Genomic DNA, 14,427 nt, shown 5'->3' on the forward strand with positions numbered 1-14,427 from the left:
CTTAATACTTGAAATACAGTGGGTATTCATGTATTGCTTCATCTTAGCCTTTCCATGAAGGAATAAATCATATTATTTCTATTTTATTCTTATATTTTATAAATTTAGCCATGTTAAATGATTTATGGTAATTACAGTCCTCATCTGGCAGTCCCAAGGAAACAATCGATTTTATAATTTAGACAAAGGCATTCTGAGCTATGACTCAGAACTGAGTGAGTAATCAGTTTAGTCCTACAAATTTTTTGTTTCGTTTTTCTGTAGTTTTGTAATTCAGGTAATAGGAGCTTACAATGTTGTGTGGGATCCAGAAGTACAAATTCTCTTTCTACACTCACCACCAACCATCCATCTCTATCCCTTCCCCACCTCCCTCTCTGGTAACCACATTCTGATGTCAGAGTCTAAAGATTGGATTTTGTTTTCCTCCCCCGCCCCTTATATTGCACAAATGAGTAAAATCATATTGTATTTGTCTTTCTCCTTCTTCATTCATCAAGCATCATCCCTTTAAGGTTTATCCTTGTTATCAGGAGTGGCAAGATTTCACTGTTTTATGACTAATATTCTTGTGTGTACCATGTCGTCTTTACCCATTCATACCTTTCAGTACTTGGCATGTTTCGATATATTTGCTAGTATGAATAGGGCAGTGAGGAACATAGCAATGCACATATTTTTTTGGAATAGTGTTTTCATATTCTTTGGGTAAATGCCCAGATGTAGAATTACTGGATCATTTGGCAGTTCATTTTTTAATTTTTTGAGGAACATCCACACTGTTTTTCTTAGTACCTTTACCAATTTACATTATTATCAGCAGTACATGGGGGTTCCTTTTTCTCCATATTCTCCCCAGCACTTTTAATTTTTTGACTTTTTGATAATAACCATTTGGACTGGTATAAAGTGGTTTGCATTGTCATAATGATAAATGATGTAGAACATCTTTTCATTTGTCTGTTAGCTCTCTGTGTGTCTCCTTTGATGAAATGCCTATTTATATCCTCTGCCTATATTTTAATTGAGTACATTATTTTGTTTTTGAGTCGTATGAGTTGTTTATATGTTTAGGATATTAACCCCATGTCCAATGCATGATTTACAAATATCTTCTATGCAATAGGCTGTCTTTTTAAACAATGGTTTCTTTTCTATGCTTTTCTATTCTTTTCTATGATGATTTTTGGTTTGATGTAACCCTGTTGTTTCTCGTGCCTTCAGAGATTAATCCAAAAGACACAACTGAGACTAATATTAAAGAACTGTCACCTCTGTTATCATCCACATATTTTATGGCTTGCTGGAGTTTTTCTCTGTTCCTTTTTTTCCCTTCCCTTGAGGCTTGCTGTTTTACCTAGTGTGTCTAAGTTGCCTTTTCACCATCTTTTGTGTTTTCACTGTAGGTTTTTGCTTTGTGGTTACTGTGAGGTTCAGATATGAAATCATATGTATATATTGATCTGCACTGAGCTGATAACTACTTATATTTGAAAACAGTCCATTCTGTGTATTTTTTACTACCCCTGCAACACTGCACTTTGGCTGGGTTTGGTTTCCATTCCAGACTAAGGTGTGCTCAGCGCAGGTGCTGTGGGTCTAGCCTTGGTGTGTGTCTGGCTGGAGTTGCTGCAGACCCCACTTGGTATTTCTGTGTGGTCTGCCATGTCGTTGTCACCTGGTGGTGTCACCATTGTGGCTAGTTGCTGGAGCTGGGCTCTCACATGGCTAGATTGCAGGAGGTGCTCTGGGGTAACTGGGCTATTGGTGGTAGAAACTGCACTATGTGCCTGTTTGAAGTCTGGAGGTGGCAACTTGCATGCGTGACTTGGAGAAAAAAGAGTGGAGTTTTAGAAGTGGCTGAGAGTGCCTGACTGGGGCTTTGCAGGGCTGTGGACCCGGCCACTGCTTAACTGAGGTGCACCCAGGCTGGGATCTTGCAGGGATCAGGCTGAGCTTGGGCTGACAGTGGATTGAGGCTGAGGGTAGAGTCCAGTTGCTAGTTGGGTATGTTTGAGCGTGATTTTAGGTACTTGTGAATAGGCAGGGGTGTCCACCAGGGGCCTTTCCTTGTTTATCTACCAAGAGTAGACCCTCTTGATTCTTGTTTCTTGGTCTTAGCCTGCATGGCTACTCCAGGGAGTGGATGGAGCTCTCCTCAGGGATTCACTTTAGGGTCTGATAGTGTGGAAGCTGAGTTTCAGATGACACCCACCTTGCCAACAGCAATGTCAAGGGTTGCCAAAATACTGCCAGCTGGTGACCTCTTTCCTGGATCATTCCCTAGGGCTCCTTACCTCCCCAGCCAACACTATGGTATATGGTATTCGTTCACCTATGGAGAGAGCAAGGCAAATGAATCTCTTGCTGGCTTATTAACACCTGGTTCTCACTGTCTGCTTCCCTCAGTGCAGGGTCTCCTGGAGCTCATCTCAAATTAGGGTCATAGGGTTGGGCTGATGAGTGTCAGAGGTCGCCCTCTCCCTGATCCCCAGGGAAAAGTTCTGCACCTTAGACACATTTTTTCTGACTGTGCCGCCTGCCCTGTGATGGGCTTTCTTCTTGGCTAAACATCCCTCTGACTCATCTGGGTATTGCCTTTTTTTCCTTGGTTGTGGAAACTATTCAGCCAGCAGGTTTCTGCTGTGTAGATTAGTACATAGTTAGGTGTAGATGCTGTGATCATGAGAGGAGGGAAGCATGAGTCCTCCCTCTTCCACCATCTTGGGGCTACCTCTCTCCCTACCCAATTTTATTTGCAAAGGCATCTAATTGATGACTAAGTCATAGTCATGTGATAAAAAATGTTTATTTCCTTGGCACATGCAGCAGTTCCATCTTATCTGTGGTTGTACTTCCCACAGCTTCATACGCCAGGTCAGCTGCATCTGAAAATAATAAGTACATTATGTTTTGAGAGGAGTGACAAAATTCACATAATATATATTGTTATTATTACGGTATAGTGTATAATATATATCATTATCATTATAATTCTATTATTGTTTCTAACCTCTTACTGTGCCTAAATTAAACTTTGTCATAGATATCTATGTATTGGAATAAACATTACTCATACAGGGTTAACTGTCTGAAATTCAGGCATCCACTGGGGCGCTTGAACTGTATCTTCTGCAGAGAAGTAGAGACTACTGTTGAGACAGATAAGCTAATTAGATTACCACCACATTTGTGGCTTAAATTATACAAATTCATGATCTTAGTTCTGTGAGACAGAAGACTGACATGGGACAAAACCAAGGTGTCATCCAGGCTGCATTCTTTTCTGGGAGTTGGACAAGACACTGGCTTTTTGCCTTGTTCAACTCTAGAAGCCACATCATTCTTTGGTTCATGGCTCCATCCTCCATCATAAAGTGGGTGATACAGCTTCTCTTAATGCTGCATTCTTTGTCACATCTGCATTTCCAACTCTTCCCTTCTTCTACTTTATATATAAGATTTATTTATTTACGCATACAAGAGCTGGGGTACGGACCAGAGGTGTGTGTGGGGGTGGTGAGAGGATTCACTAGAGACAGAGTGAGGAGCAGAACAGGTAGACTGACTGATGTACACTGCTGAGGGGAGCAGCAGGTGAGGTGGGAGAGGTCTGCTGTGCCATGTGGGCTGTGCCATGTGGGGATCAAACTTATGCTGTAGAGGCTGCGGACAGCTTCGTAGGTTGCATCTTAACCCTTTGTGCCACCAGGGAGGCCCGTCTCTCTTTTACTTTTAAGAACCCTTGTGATTACACTGGGTCCATTGGAGGGTCCTTTTTTTTTTTAAAGTCAGCTAACTTGCAACCTTAGTTCATCTTTGCCCTGTATCCTAACATAGTTGCCGATTCTTTGGGCTGGGACATGAACATTTGGACTTTTGGGGGAAGAGGATGATTATTCTGCTTACAATAAGGGGGAACCTCAGGGATGAAATCTCCCTGTAGCTGTAGCCTTGATCCTTCCTTGTCCATGAGAAAAAAATTTAAATCAATTATGATAAAATATCTGGTGAAGAAAAAGAATTGTGCAATATGAGGTTTCTGGCTTCTAAATGGTTTTTACTGGAATTTGAGATTTCTGAAGAGTGAAACCTATTACAGGGTGACTAAGAAGCAACAGAAATTTCTCACAATTTTGGAGGTGGAAGTCCAAGGTCATGTTACTGTCATAGCCCAGGTTCTGGGAAGAGTGGCTTGCAGATGTCTGAGTTCCTGACTTCTTGTTTCCTCATATCAGGGGGAGAAGCAAGCTCTTTTGTGATTCTTAGAAAGGTAATCACCTCATTCCTGATTTCATTTCACCCTGTTCCTTTAGGGGAATACCTAAATACCATCACCTTTAGGGGAAGAGTTTCAGCAAATGAAAACTGGGATGACAGAAACATTCGGTCCTATTGTTAAGAAGTAGATTTGCTGACTTAAGGAGGAATTGTCCTAAGAAATGGAAATTTTTTTAAAGATTTGTTTATTTATGCATACAAGAACTGGGGTGTAAGCCAGAGGGGGGGGCGGTGAGAGGGTTCACTAGAGACAGAGTGGGAGAGTGGGGAGCAGAACAGGAAGATCTACGAAATACACTGCCAAGGGGAGCAGCGGGCGAGACAGGAAAGGTCTGCTGCACCATGTGGGTCAGCTCCTTGGCTGGCCAGGGATAGAACTCTTGCTGAAGTGGCTGGTGATAGCTTGATGGCACTGTCTTTAACCCCTGCACCACCAGGGAGGCCCAAGAAATTGGATTTTTACAAAGATGCCTGAGCCTTCTCTCCACAATATGCCCTCAGACATAGCTATCCCTTGTATAATTTGTAAAATAGCTGGGCTTTAAGAAGTTGCAATACCCCACAAACCTAAAGTTAGGCTGAAGTTTGGGATAGTGAGTACTTTCCTAGCTCAGGTATCAGAACTGAATCATAGCGCAGATATTACCTTGCTGTGTGATTTCTGGCACACCAGGTAATATGTGTGGCTTGATCTCCCCTCTGCAATGAGAGGGATGATTTCTAAAACATCCTTTAGCTTTAAAATGAGATGTTAATACCGCTAGCTAATGTTTATGGAATTACTTAGTCTCTCTCCAAGCTTGGAGACATGAGACTTAGGTGAAATAAGTGTGGGTGCCAGAACTCAAAGAGCTGACTTACCTGAAGGCTGAGGTCTATTTCCATAGCTAATGGTAAGAAACAGTGATTTCTGAAGATAGCTTGCATGGATGGGAGGACAATGAGGAAGACAATAGGAAGCGAGCTGGAATCAGGAGAGGAGATTGAATTCCTTCCCTCTGTACATGTAAATATGCTCTCCTGTCCAGCAGTCCTTTCCATACCATGGATGATAAAGAGGAGGTGTGTTCTTTCTTATATGGTGTTTCCGTATTTCCAACCATAACAGTATCTCTAAATCTGGATCTGAACATGAGTTACATATGTCAATGTTATAGAAAATAGACACTTCTAGCCATCTTTTGTTTCTGTGAGGCTAAAACAGTTTGTGGGATTGTGTCTCTAAAGCATGTAAGAAAAGTCACCAGGAATATGGGCTTGCTATGTAGGATTTTACTTTAGGTAATGTGGAAGAATGCATCTTTTTAGTATAGCAAAACATGTATGGAATAATTGAAAAAAAGACGTTTTGGTTAAAAGTTAATAGTTGTTGGGCCTCCCTGGTGGCACAGTGGGTTGAGTGCAGTGCAGTGAAGTTGTCCACAGCCTCCACAGCATAGGTTCGATTCCCAGCCTGCCAGGGAGATACCCACATGGCGCAGCAGACCTCTCCTGGCTCACCCGCTGCTCCCCTCAGCAGTGTATTTCAATAGATCTGCCTGCTCTGCTCCCCACTCTGTCTCTGGTGAATTCTCTCACCCTCCCGCACCTCTGGCCTGTACCCCAGTTCTTGTATAAATAAAAATAAATCTTAAAAAAATTTAATAGTTGAGCTTAAAAACTCCTTTTTTTAAGATTTTTAAAAATTTATTTATGCATAGACAAACTGGGGTGTAGTACAGAGGTGCAAGGGTTGAGAAGATTTAGCAGAGACAGAGTGGGGAGCAGAGCAGGTGGATCTACTGAAATACAATGCTGAGGGGTGCAGGAGAGGTCTGCTGCACCATGTGTGGGTCATCTCCCTAGATGGGGATCAAACTCAGATCTCAGCAGTGGTAGTGCTGAGACTTAACCCCTAGGCCACCAGGGATTATAATTATATTCTTTAGTCAATATAATTATTACATCATAGTGATATGCTTTCTATAACTGGTTATTCTTCTTTTGTTAGACATAACATGAGGATAGAAATACAAACTGCTTCAGGAAAATTCATGTCTAGGAGTTTGTAAAGGATCCTTAAAAAAAATCAAAATGTTCATCTATACTAGTAAGTTGATTTTCAAAGAAAAAAATATTGGGACTGGCATTACTGTCCTCTCAGTCTTTTAAATGACTTTATTGATCATATTATTTATAGAAGCCCCCAAAGAGTAAATACTGTATTTTACAAAAGAAAAATAATCAGTAAGGACAGACACTTAATAATTTTCCCCCAAAGTAAAACTTGAGTTGTGCCTCAAGAGTTGTATTTAGATTCGCCTAATTATAGAGAGCAACAGTAATGTTACCTAAATATGCCAGTAAGTCATATCTAGCAAAATTGAGTGATTAAATTCTACTCATTTAGACATTTTTATTTTGCTTTTAAATATAGAAACATTTGAAAACTGGTGATTTTTTGTTTGTTTGTTTCATTGCTCATTTGGTATAGGCTTTGTGTGTATGATTAGGTTCAAGATTGAATGTAGATAATTTGTTTTGTCTTCAACTCTCAAAAATTTAGTGGTTACTAGAGAGGGAGGGGAAGGAGGCTAGGAGGGCCATCAGCAGTGGGCACAAGACTTTTGGTGGTGGGTGAGGAAAGGCGTATACACAGAGGAAGGTGTACCCCCAATTTTGTATAGTTTTTTATAAGTGGTAAATCAATAACATTTTATTAAATTAAAAATGCTGAAATATTTTTTTATTTATTAAATTAAAAAAATGCCTGATATAGCTGGGCCTATATTAGGACCCATTCCTTACTATAGAAAGGGTATTTCTCTTTTCCCAGGACAGTAATGCCAATAAGTCATTTACCCTAGTTCTAGGGTTCAGAATTTAGAGGAATATCTATTAATTTCCATAGAAAATGAGTTTCTGTGAAGTATAAATGATAGTTATTTTGTTGGTCATAAATGTTTACAAATAATTCCAAGTTTAATTCTTCACTTTATCTAAATTCTGTAAAATGAAAATTATGAAGATAATTGAGCACAATTTAAAATATAGGAGAAAATTATTCCAAATGTTCCTTTTCTCTCCCCCCCCCACATTAAACTGGTCACTGTTTATCCTTTGTTGATTGCAAAATAAAGGGGTTCCTTATGAATTTTCTTTGCTGTTAACATTTTAGCTAAAAAGTTCAAATAGAAAAGTGTTTTTTAAACATTTGTTGGCTGTGGAAGAAATTCAGATAAAATCTGTTTTATAAATCCAAGATAGAGCCTAGATAGAAATCATGTTGTTGGTCAGTCTTAGGGTTAGTATGTTTAGAAACTTCCTGAAATATACTCACATGTGTACTTTTCTAGAAAGATTTTTTTTCTAACACACATCAGATTTCCAAAGTGATGCATAATTCAGGAAATATTAAGAACAGCCAATGACTGATTAAATAAGTGTATGAGTAAAGGAAACTTTATCAGGAGACTAAAGTTCTTTCTATTCTGGTACTTCTGGCCCATGACTGTGGATCAGTCCCACAAATGATCTCATCCTAAATTTTCCCAAAATAATTAGGCTTATATTATTTCCAAAATTTTTACACTGAAAACTGGAAAAAGACATTAGTGGGGAAAACAGAAATCCAAACAAAGTCTGTAATTGAGTTAATAATGCAATTTTTTTGTTTGTTTCAGCAAAGGTGCCAGGGTTATGTATTATGTTAGCATAGGGGAAACTGAGTAAATCATGTTGGCAAACTCACTATATTAACTGGCAGCACTCCTATAAATCTAAGTCATTTCAAAGTGAAATATTTGAAAACTGACTCCACTTCAAATATGGCATGAGACTGAGAATCTATTTTTAACTAAGGTGACAGTGGATCTTCTATGCCATTACAGACCCACTGGATGTTTTAGAGCCTGGGAACAGCATTATCAAGGGAAAGTTGCTAGGCAGTGAGGTGCTGCAGGTAGTGGATGGGTGGCAGAGGAGAGTGAGGGCTAGTGGGAGACCAATGTGGTTCAGGTCTGAGCTGTGCCATGAGCAAGGACTGCTGTAGGGGTGGAGGGTGTGTACGAGTCTGAACACCTTAAATTGTTATAGGCTGAGGGCAAAAAAGCACAACCACTCCATGTTATGTTTCAACACTGGACTTGGAACGAACTGGAAAGCCATTTTAACTCACATTTAAAAACAATGCCTCACAAACCTACTGTTAAAGTCCTTACATTCAGGTTTAGCACTAAATCAGAGTTCTAGATGAATTCCCCATCCTTCTTTTTTCTCATTTATTCACATTACTTTTTAAAGGAAATGGAAAATTTTATATTATGTTGGATTGTTCATGTATTGTATCGGTATGTTAAGTAAATGGGTAATTTTAATTCTCTTCAGAACAAAGCAGTCTACTGTCCCCAAAACATGATCATGAATTTATTATGGGAATGCATTTTAATAGGCAACAAGATTGGGTATGGTTGGAGAAGTCGTTTGCAAACCAGAAAATTGAAACTTGTCTTCTCTGTTGGTAGTCAGCTACTTTACTTTGTTTTATGCGTAACACTTTGTGGAGAAATCTTTCAGTAGAAATCTGATTGTTCTCAATGCTGTGCTCAAGAATCCTTTTCATGGTTCAGATTAAAGTGCAAAAACCCTCATGCATTAGTCACATTAGTCACAGAATCACAATTGCTCTGTAAACACCTTTTATGATATTGGCCAACATGGCAGTATTTTTTCTCTGGTGGTCTCACTTGGGACGACCAGCCCGGCAAGTCTAAAACTAACGCTTTTCACCATGTGGCTTTATGTGACTCCCTATCTAAATAATTCTCAAGCTCTTCAAGATGTTAGAACCATAAATAATCTTTGATTTTGTTGTGGATAAAGATTTTGATCTAATTTAATTATTTCAAAGACCAGAGCATTTAAATGACGTTGCCTGAGCTACCCTTATGGGGACATCAGATTTACAGTTTACCACAACCTTTTCCCATGTCTCATCCCTGTTTACTCCCGTCCCATAGTTTCTCCCCATGACTATTAGTATTTCTGAAAAGTAGCACTTCAGGGGAAGTTGCAAGGAATGTTGATTACAAGACATTGTTAAAAAAGAGATAGGTTGGGCCTCCCCTGGTGGTGCAGACTGTTGAGTGCTGTGCTGTGCTGTCAGCAGCCTCTATAGGGCTGGTTTGATCCCTGCTGGCTGGCAAGGGTCCCACATGTCGCGTGGCAGACCTCTTCTGTCTCGCCTGCTGCTCCCCTCAGCAGTGTATTTAGTCAGTCTGCCTGTTCAGTTCCCCACTCTGTCTCTGGTGAATCCTCTTACCCTCCCGCGCATCTGGCCTGTACTCCGGTTCTTGTATAAGTAAATAAATGAATCTTTAAAAAAAATAAAATAAAAGATAGGTTGAACTCTCAAAGAGAAGGAAAACAGTTTGCTCTTTCTGGTGCCTAAATATTCTCATCCATTAAAAAAAAAGTGATCCATTTTCTTGTTTCCATTTCATCTCTGTCTTTCACACAGAAAGGGTGGCATCGTGATGAACTTGTTTTTAAGAAGAATTTTTATCAGAAAAGTGAAAAAAGTAAGGGAGTTTTTTAATTTATAAGAACTTATTAGAATTGTCTCTGTAAAGGCTTCAGCTAGATATAAAATTTTGGGATATTTTGAATTTTGATTCTCTTTAGCAGTTACACTGTTAAGAGTCAAAATGGACGAAGTCCATGGGATAGAATCATTTTTAGGTACAGAGCATCTAAAACTCTAGGATTTAAGAGGTATTTGCTTTTCCATAAATAGGGAATATGTATACTCCCTAGCAAGCCCCAGGAATGCAGACTATGGAATCCATAGTAAGCCTTTGCCATCAGTTCTTAACTGGGGGGACGAAGTTGGGGGAGGGTTGCAAAAAGGAATGAGCTGAGTGTCACAGTAGTGCCTCTCAAAGACTCAGCCTTATACTTTTAAGAGAACACATAGAGACCACCCCTTTTTTGAGAACTGATCCATTAACCTAAATTTCAAAACCCACAAATGGATACTCTTGTAAAATTGCCACAAAAATCTGTTAAATTCAAAATATTTGTAACCTTAAAGTATATACAAATTTGGTGAGAATCTTCTTTTGCTCTATTTTCATAGTGAGCTAGATTCTTTCCTTATTTGGACAGGCATGTTACTTCCAGAGAATGAATCACTGAATTTCACGGGATTTCGGGCTGTCTAGCTGACTCAGTAACTGTGGTTTCAGTGGGCCTATCTTCAAACTGCATCAGATCTTGGAGCAGTGAAGCATAAAGCAGAAACACAGAACACAGCATCTTTTCTTCAACTCAGATGAAAAGAAGGTGGTGAACAGAGAAATTTCAAGAGTTACAGAACACTTTAAAAATCATAAGAAATCTCATTTTTATCTTCATTTTTCAAACTAGCATTCTTCTCCAGAACACAAAGTGTTCTAATGACATCATAATACAGTCCAAATGCATTTCTTAGCAAAAAGATAGTAGAAGAATAATTAGCAACAGAAATTTGCAATTTAATACAGCAGATTGAAAACCAGAATCTGTCTTATCTTTCTTAAAACAATAATGAAATGGTAGTAACTCTTATATGTAAATGTTATCCCAGCATATACATACACAGGATGAAAAAGGACCTAACAAGGGAAGAATAAGATGGAAATTCTGCAAGAGTAAACTCTCAGCTTATACAGCAACAGCTTAGGTATATGACTTGGTACAGAGAAGCAGCTACCACATTTACTCTAGTAGTAGCTAGAGAGAGGGGAACACTAACTAGAGGATTAAACTACAGGACCCAACATGTGCCCCAAAGTCATTTTAGGAAAAGCAGAAGTAGAAATCACCTAGATATATGCAAGGAATGATGAGCTTACAGTTAATGCAAAAGATAAAAAAAAATTATAGCTGGCAATCTTCCAATGACACCCCTAAAAATATAAAGTTGACCAGTTAGGCTAGCTCCTACCTCCGTACTAAGCAAAAGACTCAGAATATAGAATTGGAGAAAAGGATGTAAGAATAAAAGACCAGAATCTGACCTCAGCTTTATAGATGACCAAACTGTTCTTTCTTTATCTATGCCAATTGAAGAACGAGAGAAAGACATTAAACCTCAGGATAGAATGCCTGAAAGATCATTGTTAAAATTCAATTCCTTTTTAAAAACCGAGTTTTGCATTTAGGTCATTTGCAGCCCAGTGTGAATAAGTTCCAGGTTCTTTTCAAGGCAGTAAATAGGACAGAACACAAATCGTGGTAAAAGTGGAAAAATGGGAAGGTAAACAGCAGCCAAGTGAGTTAAGGGAGCAGCCCTGTGAGCCTCCCTGCTCACAGCTTTGCTGACATGTGTGGGGGGCCACAAGTTGACCCAAAGTAGCATGTCTTTTTACTTCCAATGAAAATTGAAGCAATTTGTTAAAAAAAAAAAATCTGTGGAGAGGAGGAAGGGTGGTAGCAGGTAAACTAGGATTTGTGTGACTTTCCTAAATGCTTAGTAACCATCTTGTTAAAACTCCCAGGTTGTATAGCTATCAAGTGGGGCTTATTTTAGATTTATGCAGAATCTAAGCTATCATTTAAGTCCTGAGTTACTGAAGAAAGAGATTATTAGAGCCAGCCCAGGGAGTTGGACTTAATAAAGCATTTCAGAGGGGATCAGTGGTTCGGGGGTGATCAGTGCCTAAATTCATAATTCCCGTATACACATTTGATCATTAATTTGGCACCATAACTCATCATCACCAGGCATGCTATGTTAGATGAGTCTCCTGACATCCTGCCCAAACCCAGCCGTAAATCATTCAAAATGTACTGCTGGAAATCATCTGCATATTGTGCAACAGAATTCATATATAAAGGCCACTAAATCTAGGATATCAAGGAGCTTGGATCAATGTATCCTATGTGTTCTCTTATTTTTATTATTGACATTTAAAACTCTACTGACATCAAAATTTTTACTTGTAAATGAATAAAACCTCATAACAGCTGTGTCTCTGTGGTTTTTAGCATGGTATATATGAGATGTGTTTAAAATATCTAGAGATCAATTCATTGTGAAGCGTTTCCTCCCAGCCAGAGTGTGGTAAATTATTTAAAAGCCCTGGCATCCAAAGCAGCTTGCACACTCTGCTTTCATTCATTTACAAATGCTTTCAGAGATAAGCCCAAATTTTAATTTTTACTGTCAAAAATCTTAATTATGGCAAAATGTAAACACTTTGGTGAAGCAAGCAAACCCTGCAAGAGTGAAATTAGAGTACTTAAAGTATGGGGAGAGAGGAATGAAGCTCATGGTGATTTCTTATTTGTTGATTATAAGGCTTTAAGGAAATGTGTTGGAATCAGTTTATGGCTGTATTTTAAACTTAATTGCTCTGATTCTTGACTTTTGTACTACAGTTATCATTGTTCCCTTTTCCATACAGATTTTCTTCCTTTGGATTGCCTCACATATGTTTTGTATTACTAATTTGCTTTTATGAGAAATTCTTGCCTTTTAATTTTTGTATTAACTTTTTCTGTACATTTCCATTTACTCTCCATCCAGAGGGCTATATTAGCATGCCAAAAGCACTCAATAATGTTTGATCGATACCTACTTGTGGCACATTTATGACTATTTCTGAGATAAGCAGAATCATAAATTGAAATCTTACCTAGCATCTGTTCTGATCATGGTGGTATGAAACTAGATATAAACTAGAAAATACCCAAACATGAGGAAACTAAGCAAAACGCTTCTGAATAACTTCATCAACACAGAAATCAAAGGAGAAATAAATATTTTGGAAATCAACTAAAATTAAGAGACAAGCCACAGGATCCTATGGCATGCAACAAAAACAGTATGAGGTTCGTGCCCTTATAAGCCCACATAAATAAGAACCTTCTCAAATAACCTAATCCAAAGCACTTTACATATTCAACACAATACCTATTAGAATTCTTTGAGAAAAATCTCTCAAAGAAATAATATAAACGATTCTAAAATTTGTAAAGGGCCACAAAAGATTGAGTAGACAAAGGAATTTTGAGAGACAATAAGACTATTAGGATATCACGATGCCCCCTGATTTCAAAAAAAAGCTGTAGTAATCAAAATAGTAGGCTCTGAAATAAAACAAAAACTGACCAATGGAATAGAATTGAGAGCCCAGAAATAAACCCACATATGCATGGAAAATTGATCTATGAGAAAGGAGTCAAGAGCATATCAGAGTAAGGAAAGCTCTTCAATAAAAGGTATTGGGTTACTTAACTCTACACAAAACTTCAAAATGGATGAAAGACTTGAATATAAGACCTGAAGTCATAAAGTTCATATAAGCCTTTACATTTTTTGTACATTTAGACTCATTTCCCCTCTCTTTCTGATCCACATTATATTTTCCTTTTAGATTGCTAAAGCGGGAAGAAAGTTTCACATTCATTCCTCGGTCCCGTGAAGAGCTTCCAGACAACTTTCCAAAAGAAATCCCTGGAATCTGCTATTTCCTGGAGGTAAGGACTGGTCCAAAGCAGCCCAAGCCTTCCCTTTCATCATCCAGAATAAAAAAGGTTTCCTACAACATTGGCACCATGTTCCTCCGGGAGACAAGCCTCTGAGACCTGCTGCAGATCAAAGACTTCTCCTAAAAGCACAAGCCCAGAGCCTGGGTCACGGCAGGAGAGTGCAAAGAGATTCTCTTTCACTGCTTTGTTGTGACAAGTGGTGGAATTTCTGTGTTCTGTCAGGCAATAATCCTAGCAAAAGGTGGGCGAGGATACCAATAGAACAGCGGAGGGCATGGGGAACTAAGGTGTGTCCATCCATGTGAGTGTTGCTGGTCATATATATATATTTTAATTACTGCTATGGGCCCCCTTTCAAAACTAACCACTAAATAGATTCTATGTTTTGATGTTTGTCACACATACAGTTACATTTCCCTGTATATATGTATCACTTTTGAGACAGTTTTGATTCTCTATTCCCACATTTAGTGAGTTGGTATGTGAGGAATATTTTCTAATTTTGTTTTTCTGAACAGACATTTCATACATATATCATGGCCGTGTGGTAAACTTCCCAGCAGGAAGAACTGTAACTCAGCAAAATATTTTAGGGATATTACCTATTTTTATACATATCTCTTCTAGATAATT

The 14,427-nt window shown here is 38.6% G+C and overlaps 1 protein-coding gene across 1 annotated transcript in view; it reads left to right on the plus strand.

Annotated features, from left to right (window-relative positions):
• Window positions 1-14,017, plus strand: part of GUCY1A2 (guanylate cyclase 1 soluble subunit alpha 2) — a gene marked incomplete at its 5' end in the record, with an annotated part of 284,694 nt that extends 270,677 nt beyond the window's left edge. The window contains one exon of the mRNA XM_084249569.1: window positions 13,680-14,017. Coding sequence (XP_084105695.1) covers window positions 13,680-13,887 — 208 coding nt within the window. The 3' untranslated portion in view covers window positions 13,888-14,017. The remainder of the gene's footprint in view (window positions 1-13,679) is intronic.
• Between the last annotated feature and the right edge of the window lie 410 nt (window positions 14,018-14,427).

Source organism: Talpa europaea (assembly GCF_964194135.1).
Source record: "Talpa europaea genome assembly, chromosome: 12".
NCBI classification, from domain to species: Eukaryota; Metazoa; Chordata; class Mammalia; order Eulipotyphla; family Talpidae; genus Talpa; species Talpa europaea.